Source organism: Chlorocebus sabaeus, chromosome 12 (assembly GCF_047675955.1).
Source record: "Chlorocebus sabaeus isolate Y175 chromosome 12, mChlSab1.0.hap1, whole genome shotgun sequence".
In the NCBI taxonomy this organism is placed as follows: domain Eukaryota; kingdom Metazoa; phylum Chordata; class Mammalia; order Primates; family Cercopithecidae; genus Chlorocebus; species Chlorocebus sabaeus.
The window spans coordinates 56,073,829-56,088,180 of record NC_132915.1 but is presented as its reverse complement, the minus strand read 5'-3'; the positions used below and the strand labels follow the sequence as shown (position 1 = coordinate 56,088,180).

The 14,352-nt window shown below is 39.7% G+C and overlaps 1 protein-coding gene and 1 pseudogene across 5 annotated transcripts in view; both read right to left on the bottom strand.

The window, feature by feature from the left end:
- Positions 1–10,330, bottom strand: part of IFT74 (intraflagellar transport 74) — a 119,248-nt gene extending 108,918 nt beyond the window's left edge. For 2 of the 5 annotated variants that reach the window (XR_012094820.1, XM_073021691.1), the window contains exons 1-2: positions 10,209–10,330; positions 4,888–5,026 (exon numbers count right to left, since the gene is read on the bottom strand). Coding sequence is in view for 3 of the 5 variants with exons in the window: in XM_073021691.1 (XP_072877792.1) it covers positions 4,888–5,007 (120 nt within the window). In the remaining 2 variants the exon portion in view is untranslated. Of the gene's footprint in view, positions 1–4,887; positions 5,027–9,491; positions 9,689–10,208 lie in introns of those variants that run through there. The other 3 variants (XM_073021693.1, XM_073021692.1, XM_073021694.1) reach the window with 3 other exon arrangements.
- On the bottom strand, positions 1,775–4,707 carry LOC140713074 (melanoma-associated antigen 3-like; annotated as a pseudogene).
- Positions 10,331–14,352: the final 4,022 nt, after the last annotated feature.

Below are 14,352 nucleotides of genomic sequence, written 5' to 3'. Positions count from 1 at the left end.
ACCTGCACAGCAAAGGAAACAATCAACAAAGTGAAGGGACAACCAACAGAATAGGAGAAAATATATGAAAACTATCCATCTGACAAGAAATCAATAAACAGAATATATAAGGAACTCAACTCACTAGCAAAAAATCTAATAATACAATTAAAAAATGGGCAAAACGTCTGAATAGACAACTTCTCAAAAGAAGATACACAAATGTCAAACAGGTATATGAAAAGGTGCTCAACATCACTGATCATCAGAGAAATACAAATCAAAACTACAATGAGATATCATCTCACCCCAGTTAAAATGACTTTTTTCCAAAAGAAAGGCAATAGCAAATGCTGACAAATATATAGAGAAAAGAGACCCTTTGTACAGTGTTGGTGGGAATGTAAGTTAGTATAACCACTATGGAGAACAGTATGAAGTTCTTCAAAAAGTAAAAATAGATCTATCATATGATCCAGCAATCCCACTGCAAAAGGAAAGAAATCACTATTTCAAAAAGATACCTGCATTCCTATGTTTATCACACAACTTTTCCACAACAGCAAATATATGAAAAAAAACCTAAGTGTCCATCAACGGAGATGGAGGGTTATGTAAAGAAACTGTGGTCGCACACACACACATACACACACACACATATATACACATATACACACATATATATATATACACACATACTATGAAACACTACTCGGCCATAATAAAGAATGAAATCATGTCTTTTGCAACAATATGGACGGAACCAGAGGCCATGATCCTAAGTGAAACAACCCAGAAAGAGAAAGTCAAATACCGCATGTTGTCACTTACAAGTGGGAGTTAAACAATGGGTACATATGGACATACAGAGTGAGACAATAGACTCTGAAGATTACAAAAGATGGGTGGGAGGAAGGTGAGTGTTGCTAAATTACCTATTTGGTACAGTGTTCACTATTCAGGTGATGGGTACACTAAAAGCCCACACTTCACCATTACACAATATATGCATGTAAGACATCTGCATAAATATATACAAATTTTAAAAATTTTACAAATAAACAAATAAAGTGCCTGGCAAATAGTAGCTGGCCAATAAATGTCAGATTCTTTTTATAAATATTTAATTATCAATTTTTACTGGAATAAAAGAAAAAGATACCCTTACTATCCTATGTATGAAGATTTTAGAAAAATTATGTCGGTCTAAGTTGATGACGATGTCCTAATATTATTACCTGAAACTCTAGAAAAAAATCTGAAAACTTTAGGAAAATCTGACTTTAACAAAATCATTCCCTTCAAAAATGCTGCTTTTCTTATGAGTTAACCATAGGACCCATCATTATCTGTAGTTTGCAGTTAGCCTACTGTAGGAGCTTGACTATTGGCCCTCTGCAAGTTCTCAGTTAGGTGAAATTACCTGTGTGAACATCAGATAAATTTGTGGACATTTCTGTCTATTCATTTATTTTCATTTCATTTCTATGTATGTATAAATGTATGTTTCTATGTTAAATTGATACAACACTGCTTTTAAACTTTCGTTAAAGTATATTATTTTTTGAAATATCTTGAAAGTAGTTTGTAATGACTATCTAATAGCCTATTATAGGGATATACATATCATTATTTGTTTAAGATTCACCTGTTGTAGGGTCTTTTAGGTTGTTTCCCAATTTTTTTTTTAATTATTTATTCAGATTTAATTTCTCTTGCATTCTCAAAGAAGCCAAGGAAATTCAGGTATGCATATCTGTTTGATTTTACAGAATAGACTGAGGTATAAGGCAAGAATTAACTATCTTTTAATGTCTTGAGTTCTTTATTTCATGTGTGTTATTGCTAATTTGCTCACAATTTTAAGCAAATACTTTTCCCACTGCTGTAATTAAGTCACAATTAACAAAATGGAATGGATTTCCCAATCTGAATAAAAAACAAGACTTTTACTCCTAAACTATATAAACACACTATGTGTGACTACTGCCATTCACAAACTTGGATGCTGAAGTTCATTCAACCATCTGTTAAAAGGAACATTTGAACAATTCCAATAGGAAACAAAGATAAATCTCCAAGTCATCCAATACAACAGAAACCCAAAACTGAGAATGCTGACTGCTCTCTTCAAAGAGTGAAGAATGGGCCTCATGTCACACAAGGCAGTGGAAGCTAATGGATGGGGCCCTGGAAGGTGCATTGGCCCAGACCCCCTCCCACTGGCCCTGGCGCAACGCGTGCTCGGACTCACTCTTCCCCGTCTCTCAAAGCCCATTCATGCAGGGGTGAGTAGGAAAAGTGAGGTCCTCCACTGATCTTTAGCATATGGTACAGGACTTTCACATAGCTGGTTTCAACAAGGGCCCTTGGACCCCACAGGAACTCGTAGCATGCAGGATCACTGCCGGGCACCTGCCAGTACTCCAGGTAGTTTTCTTGCACAAAATCTTGGGTTAGCAGCTTCCTGGAATCCGCGAAGATACTGTGCTCCCTCCCCTCAAACACCTCCAACACACTCAGCTCCTCCCAGATTTTCTCCTCAGGGGCGCAGTCACCCTCTTTTGCGATGGCCAGGAGGATTATCAGGAGGCCTGTCTTGGGCATGATCTGATTGTCACCCAGCAGGCCATCGTAGGAGAGGCCCAGGCAGGTGACAAAGATGTACAAGTGGCCAATTGGGTCCACTTCCATCAGCTCGATGCCAAAGACCAGCTGCAAGGAATCAGAGGCTTTGCTGAAGATCAAGGAAAGAAGTACTGGCAATTTCTCATGACACTCTCCAGCATTTCTGCCTTTGTGACTGGCTCCCTGGCTCGATACTTAAGGAGCAGAAAATGAACCAACTCAGCCACTTTCCTACTGAGTGCTGCTTGGAAGCTGGACTCCAGGTCAGGAAAGGCGCTCGGCCCCTCCTCTTCTTGGTTGCTGCAGTCCTCATCAGATTGGCTCCAGAGAGTGTAGCTGATGGTAGTGGGAAGGGTGGAGGCTCCTGAGGACTCTGGGGAGGACCCAGTGACTCAGCAGCAGGCACCTCCCCCCGGGTGACTTCTACTACAGTAGAAGAGGAGGAGGGAGTCTCCTGCTCCTCAGTAGCAGGAGCCTGCGCACCCACCAGGCCCAGGGCCTCTTCTCGGGCTTCAAGGCGTTCTTCAGGCTTGTAGTGTTGACTCCTCTGCTCAAAAGGCATGCTGACTCTGGTCAGGGCACCAGGTGGGAGTGTGGGCAGGAGCTGGGCAATGGAAACCCACAGGCAGATCTTCTCCTTCCGTGCTCCCCCGGGGGCCTCTGGTCCTCCTTGTCAGCCTGTCCCCTCAGAACCTTGCCTCCTCACCCAGCCTAGGCCTGCTTCCCTCCACCAACATCAGGCCGTTGCCTATTTCCCAATTTTTACATTATAATGATAATGAAAATGTAATAATTATCTTTACAGGATATCCTGCTTAGAATATCAACCCATAAACTTCATCTAACTTTTCCTCATATGCTGTTTCTCTTATTGATTCACTATTTATGACACACTCTCCTATATTAAGTTCTTTAACATTCACTAGAGTTTATTTCCAGGTACTGTGGCAATCAGAATATTGTTTCACTCATTGTCTATCATATATTTTACGTTAGAGTATTGTACTTTTTCTTATTTTTGTATTATTCTAGATGAGTTTTATAATAGTTTTATAATATTACCCCAGCCTCAAAAGAAATGTCATGAAATTTTGATTGGACATAAGGCTTGTAGTCTTAATACAGAAAGAGCACTTAAAAATTAGCAGAGTTGGTTGGGCACGGTGGCTCACGCCTGTAATCCTAGCACTTTGAGAGGCCAAGGTGGAAGGATCACAAGATTAGAAGATCGAGACCATCCTGACTAACACGGTGAAACACTGTCTCTACTAAAAATACAAAAAATTAGCCAGGCGTGGTGGCAGGTGCCCATAGTCCCAGTTACCTGGGAGGCTGAGGCAGGAGGATGGCGTGAACCCAGGAGGTAGAACTTAAAGTGAGCCAAGATCATGCCACTGCACTCCAGCCTGGGCGACAGAGCAAGACTCTTGTCTCAAAAAAAAGTAAAGTTTACTTTTTGAGATTCTGATCCTATATATGGTATACATATTATAAATGTTTTTACCAGGTGTCATTTCTCTTTTAATTTTTATGGTGTTTTATTTTTCATAAATTCAGATATATAATAAAAATGCTTTCCTTTTCAGTACTTGTTATTTCTGTCATTTTTAGAAAAGCCTAGTCCATATCAAGTGTATACAAAATACTTGCCAGCATTTTCCTCTACTACATTTATGGTTTCATTTTTGAAATACCAAGTTTCTAAACTATGTAAAATCCTGACAAAAGGTATAAGAGAGGATTAAAAATACTTTCAAACAAATGGTTTAATAATTATTGAAATGTTCTATTGAATACTCCATGTTTTGCCAACTAATCTGAAATACCACATTAATCATTAACTAAATTCTTATATGCTTGATTCTATTTCTGGTCTATTCATTTCATTTTATTCTGGCCCCAATACACTATTCAACTAAAATTATTGCAGCTTTAAATTGAGTATCTGCAGGAGCAGGCATCTTCTTCCCAGAGCGTCTTTCAAACATTCTTCCACATTTACATTTCCAGATGCTTTCCAAAAAAAAACCCAAACATGTTTGATAATATGCTTATGAAATAAAGAAACAACAAAGTAGAATCTCTTATTACAAAGGGGATTTCCAACTTCTACCACAATATATGCACAAGCATTCAACAGATTTTTTGGGGTGGAAAGTCAAAAACTCACCAACTGGGGTGCAGTGGCATGATCTTAGTTCACTGAAGCCCCAGTCTCCTGGACTCAAGTGGTCCTCCCACCTTGGCCTCCCAAAGTAAATAGATTTGTTTCAAACTTACTGCAGTTGCCACTCGAATATTTCCTGATAGGGGTCGTATCCCAGAAGGAGGCCTTCCTGTTAATCCAACTCCACCTCTTGAAACAGGGCGAGCTGCTGAAGATTTGTGATTGCTGGCCATTGTTTCTTTACTTTAATCACTGTTTGGAAGCAATAAACAGTTCAATCCTTTGATGTCTTCTCTAGCAAGACAATAATGACCCATCATACACTTACATTTAATTCACAATTGTTCTTGCAAGCTGCCATTCTGTGTACCACTACAAGGTTAACTTTGCTCAAATTTGACATTGTGCTCCATTTAGAACTATGAGATTATTTCTTGCAACATTCCTTCCTCATCTTTCTATTATCTTACCAAAATGCAAGCCCCTGTAATTATCTATTTCTTTAGTATTCTCATCCTATACTCTGGTAAGTTTTCTCTCCTGTCACAGCCAACATCTTTCTTTGCTCTTAATCTTTTCTCTGCATTTTCTGGTCCACAATTAACTCTCTTATATTCTGAATCTTGTTACAAATACTTTCTATTTTCTTAACTTTAACAGAATCTTGGATTCCACTGAGAGTAACACTTTCAGTAGTCCATTTGGTTCAGCTTCCTGTCCTCTTTTAAAGCAAAGGAGGTGGCACTTTTCTTGCTTCTGAATGTCACTTTCAAAATATTCTTCCATACCTTTAAAAAAATAAACAAGAGGCCAGGCGCAGTGGCTCACACCTGTAATCCCAGCACTTTGGGAGGCCGAGGAAGGTGGATCACGAGGTCAAGAGATCAAGACCACCCTGGCTAACACAGTGAAACCCTGTCTCTACTAAAAATACAAAAAATTAGCTGGGCGTAGTGGTGGGTGCCTGTAGTCCCAGCTACTCGGGAGGCTGAGGCAGGAGAATGGTGTGAACCCAGAAGATGGAGTTTGCAGTGAGCTGAGATTGCACTACTGCACTCCAGCCTGGGTGACAGAGCGAGACTCCATCCCTGAAAAAAAAAAAATTTTTTTTAAAATAAACAAGATTCACTTCCTCTGAGGATCAATGAATGCAACAATATTGCCTTGATCTTTCCTGGTTGCTGGTAATTAGTGACTTCCTAATCTCTCCTCTTTCTTTACTAAAGTCTTTTGTACCTAGTTCACAGCTTCTCTATTCCAATCTCACCATCAGCCTGGATGACTTCCATTTGGATACTAGATCCAATACCTAACATTGCAGCTTCACAGTTCCCTGATCTCAACTTTAGCAATGATCTTAACTCCATTTCAGTCATTCATAGCCACGGCAATACATGGAGCTTGTCATCATCTGGAATTGCTTCATCTCAAACATCTTAATTGAAATACTCTATTCTTAGGTCTTCTCTCCTTCTACCCTTTTCTCATCTTCATTCCTGCTACACCTGCCTTTAAACCATTTCCTTAATTCACTCATTTTCTCCCAGTTTATCAGCCCTCTCCTTTATTCATCAGAATATAATATTATTTAAAATTGTCTCATAATTTAGAGTAGTAGTTTTCAAATTGTTGGTCACATCCATTAGTGAGTTCTGAAAACAATTTTGCAGGTTATGACCAAGATACTAAAATGTGAAATAAAATTTAAACAAAAAGAGTTCACTGAACATACGAAGGGTAAACATTGTTTCAGTAAATTTTTGTTTCAGCTATATTTACATAGATTTACACATATGTGTTTACTAGGCTACAATATAAAAATGTATGTCCTATTGTAGGTCATATAAAATAGTTATGAAGATACTTATCTAGAGAGAGAATATGGAGAAAAAGAGAATAGTGCCCAAGATTGTCCTGAGGAACATCAATACATACAGATCACACAGAAGAGGAAAATCTAGTATGAGAGAATGAAAATTAAGGCCCAGAAAGCAAAGAAAAAAACCAGGAGTGTATGTCAGAGATGCCAAGAGAAGGCAGGAACAAGCCATGCCATTTACAGTTGGAAATTCAAGTAAGATGAAAACTGAAATATCCAATGGAGTCCCCATCCAAGAAGTCACTAGTGATACCCTGACAAGGGTGGTTAAGAACTCTCCTCCTTCTCTCATGAAATTAGTGTCTCATGAGCACCATCAAATAATTTGTATCCTGGAACTCTTCTCCACCCATCTGGCAAAATCAGAAACCCTTCTCCACATCCAACCTGAAGTGCTGAACATTGCTGGTGGAAATCATACAACTGTACAGACTGGGGTACTGCAAAGTGATAGTCACAAATCTTAGTTGGACCCTCATTTCAGAAAGTGTTTAGCCTTGTTAAGATACTTCTCTACTTGATAATTCTCATCCTTAACTACTTTTCGATCTCTGTTCCTGCCACTCTTAGCAGATGACTCATTTAAGAAAATTACAACTTGAACTCCATCACCTTTGGGGCACATAAACTTCTCTACATCCATTCTGCCCTCCTATCTCAACAGCCATTCCTTCTGTCATTCAAGATCAATCTCTACTCTGATTTACCCTTGATCCTACCTTCTTTGTGGCATTACGCTCACTGCTACCAATATCTTTAAACTTTCTCCTTTCCTTCAGTCTGTTACCATGTTCAATTCTTTTCTACCTTCAAAGACTTATTTCTTGACCCTGCAACCACCTCTATCTAACTGTCCCATATATCCTTCCCTTATGCAGCCAAATTCTTATGAATAGTTTATATCCGGCCAGGCGCAGTGGCTCACGCCTGTAATCCTAGCTCTTTGGGAAGCTGAGGCTGGTGGATCATGAAGTCAGGAGATCGAGACCATCCTGGCTAACACGGTGAAACATCATCTCTACTAAAAAATACAAAAAATTAGCCGGGTATGGTGGCAAGCACCTGTAGTCCCAGCTAATCGGGAGGCTGAGGCAGGAGAATGGTGTGAACCTGGGAGGCGGAGCTTGCAGTCAGCCGAGATCGAGCCACTGTACTCCAGCCTGGGCAACAGAGCAAGACTCCGTCTCAAAAAAAAAAAAAAAAAAAGAATAGCTTATATCCACCATTTTCTACTGCTTTGTTTCCACTATCTCCTGGATTGCTACTGTTTGATTCAAATGACCATTGCCAATACTGCCAGTGATGTAAATGTCATCCTACTTTACTGGTATCCACATTTATATGAAACATCTCCATGACACTTCCCTCTCTTCTGGTTCTTCTTTCTGTCTCCTTGAGACAGAAATGCTTATATAGAGCATCTTCTAAGATACCATCCACCATCTTTTTCTTCTCTCTCTCTAAACTCTCCTTGGCCCACTTATCCACACTCAGGGTTTTAACAATTAATAACTGATTCCACACAATTTCATATGTCCAGCCCTTATTTTAGCACTCAGTTTGTGGTGTTTATATCCAAATAATAGTATCTCCACTTAGACGTCTAAATATTTCAAAATAAACATACATAATCCAAACTCATTATCAGCTCTGCAAAATCTGTCCTTCCTCTTGGTATCACCTCCTAGTCACAGAAGTCAGAAACTTAGTCCCTGATATCTCCCTCTCCCTCACTTCCCATGGCTGATCACATAGTTCTACTGAGTTTGTTTTGTTTAGTTCTACTGATTTTGTTAATAAGTGTTTAACAGGTACTTTACTCTCTATTCCTACAGCACTGGCCAATTCAGGGCATTACTGACTCAAGTGGACTATTATACCAGCCTCTTAAGTGGTCCCCTTGCCTAACACACATTTTGCCTGTTACTTTCTCAGGGAATCCTTCCATGACCAGTCCATAACTGGTCTTGGAATCTTCGTCTTCTTCAAATTCAGTGTATAGACCTGTTCTATGTGCTACCATGCATCCTGTGTATTTCTTAATTCCAGAAGCTATCACACCACTTGAAATGATCCGCTTAAGTATTTCTTGCCCTTTATGGCAAGAGCTGAATCTTAATCATCTTTATATCCCCAACATCTGTCTCAGTGACAAGCAAAAACGTTGTTCTCTTTTGTACCTTTTAAATTTCCTCCTACATAAAGGTATTGCCAATTACAAAAATTTACTAAATTGTTAAAAAGCAAACAAAGCGTGTGTTGGACTAAAATGATTTCTCTGTTTCTACACTGTATGTCCAGTACTACTTTTCTGACTTTTCTTAGCATTATTCATAATCAGTCCTTGGATTGCTTCTATTCTTTCTACAATCATGCATCTTTGTAACTCCAACTATGTGCCTGGCTCACTAACCAATGTCTACAGTTCTGCCCTTTTTCAACTGGGCACCAATTTTGAGTTTTCAATTGTTTATCTGAAATTTCCAGTCAGATCTCTCATTTGAATATGTTCACACCAATCTTCCTGACCCCACTAGCTCCCTGATTCTAATTCCTTGCCATTTTGAACTCTATGTAGAAAGCAAAAGAATTTCAAATGGAAAAAGTAATTTCATGAAATGACTGAAAAGAAAGACAGGGTGTATGATCAAAATGGTTTTTCCACAAGTAAACGAGTACAATAAACATCTCTTTCCAGTGGAAAAGATATTACTGTAGGTTTCCTGTTAACTTTGAGAAAATGTACAACATACAGAAATTTCACCCAATTTTCTTTTCCACCGCTTTACTGTCGCAAAACAAAACAAAACAAAACAAAAAAACAAAAAACAAGCTTACCATTATATTATTACCAGTCGGATTAAGAGGGGGGCATTAGCAACAAATATACCACTAACTCCGGGGTTATTCAATCAAAGAGTCACACAATTTCCAGTTATTCACACAATCAGAGAGGCAGCCTGGCCTTTCGATCCAGAAAAATTAGCGATACAAACTAGTGCTGACAAAGTTAGCAGCTGCATAATCTTGCCACCTTACTTAGCACCTCAGGATTTCATCTTCTGTAAAACAGAAGGGTGACAATAAGCTCTACCTTGCAGAGCTGTTGTGAAGATAAGTATTAAATTTAAAACATCTGGCATCTAATTATTATTCTGTCATTATCCTCCCTAAGTCAACCGTTCTCACACGTGAAAAAGTGGAAAGTTGCTAACTGCCCGCACTGTGATCAACAGACAGAAATAAATCCCTTCCACTGTAACAGGTAGAAATCTATTTCTTTGACTAAAATCCTTTAGCCCATCGTGGTCCTTCCCTCCGCTCTGTGCTTGGCGGGTCTCCTGCGGGGAGTGGGGTAGTAGGGGGGCGGGTTGGGCTGTTGGAGGAGGTCTGTTCTCACCCTTCGCCCGACTAGAATTGGTACATGCCTGGCCCGACAGTAACAGCTAAGACCCAGAGTTAGAATTTGTTTTGTTTGGAGCGGATCAGCATCTCCAAGGCAAGAGAACAGACATGGGAGGGAGGGAGGAAGAGATGGGACCCGGGGTTTCTCACCTCCGCCGGCGCGGAAAGGGGGCGGTCGCCCGACTCGCGTGTGCCCTATAACTTCTTTCTGAGGCCCACGCGCAGTTTTCCTCGGCTCTCAGGCCTACCCACTAGCGGCCGTGCGCCGCAGCGTATCCCGGCAACGGGGGCGGGATAGCGGAGCCTCCTCATCCTGCGTGACCAATCCTCCGCCTCAGCCGCTGGTTACACGCGGAGCTCTCGCGAGAATGGAGGACTGATGTTTGTTTCTTCACCACTCTTCAGAGATTTTTGGAAGAAGTGGGAAAGAGCGGGGCGGCCGGAAAACGTTTTATGTGAACGTTTGCTTTTCTTGATAATCAGAGCAACCTCTGTGTGCCTCACCTGAAGTAACTCTAGCGAGTTTTGCTATGTCCCTATGTAACCTCACGTCGGCTAACGTGTAACAGGTTACATTTGAAGTTATTACGTGGTAGGCAGCACTGTGCAATTTTCTAAATTCCTAATTAGTGGTAGTTTTCCTCCCTATTAGGACTGCATAGCGTACACAATGCATCATGACGTATGGATGCGATTCTGGCACCAACTGTTCTGTTCCTCATTTCACCAGAAGCTTTGTGTCTTTAAGCTTCCTTTCATTAGAATTTGGATCCAAGTTTGTGGGGAAGACTGAATTCAATGGAAAGTGTGTGTGTGTATTTTTTTTTTTTAAGAACTACTTCATCTCAAATCCCACTTCTCTAATAAAATAACTTTTACTGTATGTTTCCTTCCAATCTTCATAGATAGAGCTTAAATGTGATTGCATATGTATTGGGATTTTCACATTATTTTACACATATTTCCAACTTGCCTGCCCTCAAGGAGTTAAAAATCAGTACAAAATGAGATTATGTCATGTGGCTGAATTCCCTCTTAGTTTGTGAAACATTTTCATATAATTATCTCATTAGAGCCCACCCTATTTGCAGTGGCCATTTGTCATCCTTTTGGCAGAGTTTCTCCCTTACCTTGTCCCCAAACACCCTTACAGGAACTGGAAGTGACAGATACTGGCTTTCCTAGTCTTCCTTATTACTGGGACATGAGTATTATTGTTTGCTAGACTCTCCAATCTAATTTGGTGGACCCAACTCAAACTTGAATGACAACCAGAAGCAGGACTTCAGAGAGTCTGTTGAAGTAAGGGTGACAGCCACAGTAACTACATCGTTTCCAAGACTGCAAAGTTCTATCACCAGCAACCAGCGTCCAGCATCAGTGTGTTGGTGCAGGCTGCAGTGTTGGTACCCAGAGGCTTTATTGGGAGGAGAACCTCTAGCTTGTTTCTTCAGCTTCTGGGAGAGTCTGTGAGCTGCTTGATGTCCTTTAATAAATTCATTTTCAGCTTTTATATCATTTATAGATGATTTCTGTTTCTTGCACTTAAGGACCCTGACAGATATTAACAATTGAAATTGGCAGAACAGATACTATTATCCAAGTTTTAAAGAGATTAAATAATACGCTTAAGCTCATTTGGGTAATAAGTATTGATCCCCGTCCCCGTATCTTTTTCATGATGAAAAAGGAATAGAGAATAGGAATACATATCACTTATTCGCCTCTGAGCTTCCTGAGAGTAGGCACCATATCTTATTTGACTTTGGATCATTATGTATTAGGTTCTGTTGCTTTTAAGGTTATATCAAATTGTAATTAGGTTATATCAAGTTATAATTTGGTTAGTAATCAGGTTATGTCAAATTGTAAGTTTATTGTAAGACTACTTGTGTATCAAATTCCTTTCTGTCTCTAGTCCTTTTCACTGCAATTCTCTCTTCCTGGAATCTTTGTCCCTCTACTTTTCACTGTTCATCATTCAAGTCTTAACCCAAATGTCTTTTATTAGAGAGGTCTTCTTCTCTGACAGTCCATACTAGATTAGTGCTCCAACTCCTTCTGGTCTCCCACTTCATTATATGTCCTCAGTGCACCCTGTACTATTCCTGTTAGAAGGTAAACTTTGGAACATTAAAATTTTAAAGAGCTTGTTTGAACAGACAGCAATTCATGAATTGGGCAGCTCCAAATCATAAGTGGTTTGGGGCTCCTCTAGAGGTATCTGAAAGCTTTCAGAGAGTAAATGCAGAGCATAGCAAAGAAATTATTTGATTGGTTAAAGTTTGAGCAGTTGCCTTATTTTGACTGTTCTTGTGGCAAGTTCAAGACAATATAACTGATGACTAGTTGGCCACTTGTGATTCCATTTTAAGTTTGTTTCCCTATGTAGGAACTCAGTGCATTAAAGCGACTTCAGTCTAATGACCTCCAATTTCATTATTTTAACACTACATATCACTCATTATAACTTGCAGTTATATATTTACTTTTGTTGTCAAAGATAACAAACCCTGACAGTAAGGACACATTTTTATCCATAATTTACTACTGCAATAGGGAAAATAGTCCAATGTGAAAGGAATTCAACCTTGATTTATACAGCAGTGATTGGATGTTTTAAAGGGAGAATGACAGAGTAGGGAAGGGGGCAAGTGGGTACTCAGTAGAGTCAGGGGCAATAAGACCCAATGAAGAGGATACCACGTGGTACTGAATATGGCCAGTCATGCTTATGTAGCCCAGGGTGCACAGAAGAAAAACGTTAACAAAATAACTCAAAAATGTCTTTGTAGGATGTGTGTAGGTTTTTTAAGAAAATAAACTTTTTGGCCAGGTGTGGTGGCTCATGCCTCTAATCCCAACACTTTGGGAGGCCAAGGCAGGATGGTCACTGAGGCCAGGAGTTCAAGACCAGCCTGGGCAACATAGTGACACACCCCCCTACAGAAAATGAAAACAAAAATGAATTTGAAAAAAGAAAAGAAACTTTGAGGAGTGATATCATTAAGTTATTCTACTATAAAATAGAGAAAAGTTAGTGAACTTACTAGTGAATAGGTACATCAACTAAGATTTTGGATACACTGGTAGGAGTGTCTATTGAAAGAAGATGGCTATAGACATCCAAATGCACATGTCCTTTGACCTAGTAACTCCACTTCCAAGAAGTCAGCACATATTCACACTGAATTCATACATATAAATGACATATGCTCATTGTCCAAGGTTATTTCTTTGAGCAGTGCATGTTACAGAGAAAGAATAGGAAAAAAATCAAACAACACTGAATTAATAATGCTACAGTCATAAAATCACATGAAATTTGGCCATCTATAAAAAACGATGCCCCTTGTATACTGATATTGCAGAGGCTGACTACGAACCCCAGAGCTGGTATAAAAATATTTTGGCCAGGCGCGGTGGCTCATGCCTGTGATACTAGCACTTTGGGAGGCCAAGGCGGGTGGATCATGAGGTCAGGAGATTGAGACCATCCTGGCTAACATGGTTAAACCCCGTCTCTACTAAAAATACAAAAAATTAGCCAGACGTGGTGGCAGGTGCCGGTAGTCCCAGCTACTCAGAAGGCTGAGGCAGGAGAATGGCATGAACCTGGTAGGTGGAGCTTGCAGTGAGCCAAGATTGTGCCAGAGAGTTCCTTATCTGACTAAAAGCAAAATTTCTGGGGAATGATGCTACCATAAATCCCCTAACTTATGGCCTTGAAGAAGCTGGAAACACCACTCCTAACCATATAGATGAACACAGACTTTCTTACTTGTTCTCCTAAAAGTCAGTGTTTCTATTTTTCCCTGTAAAAGCTGTTTCTCCCCCACCATTTTCCCTACTTAGTTATGTAAGCCTTAAAGTTTAACCATTTGACTAGCCAGCTGCTGCTTTTGTTGGCTGTTTTATGCATAAGAAATTGATATTTTTCTCCTGTTAGTCTGTCTTTTGTCAGTTTAACTCGTAGGCCCTTGAATAGTGAACATGACAGGGTAGAGGAAAAGTTTTCTTCTTCCCATACAATATGGAAAGTTTTCCAAGATATATAAACTAAGGTGAATAAGTATTCAATGCTAACATTTTCTTGCATCTGTATAAACAATCTTTGGGAACAACACATGAAACTGAGAAGCCTCCAGAGAGAAAAACTGGGTGGTTAGGGTTTGAAAATGTGCATCCTTTACATCTTTTGAATTTTAGACCAAGGAATGCATTATTAATACTTTTTAAAAATAAACTTTTGGCCAGGCACAATGGCTCACACCTGTAATCTCAGCACTTTGGG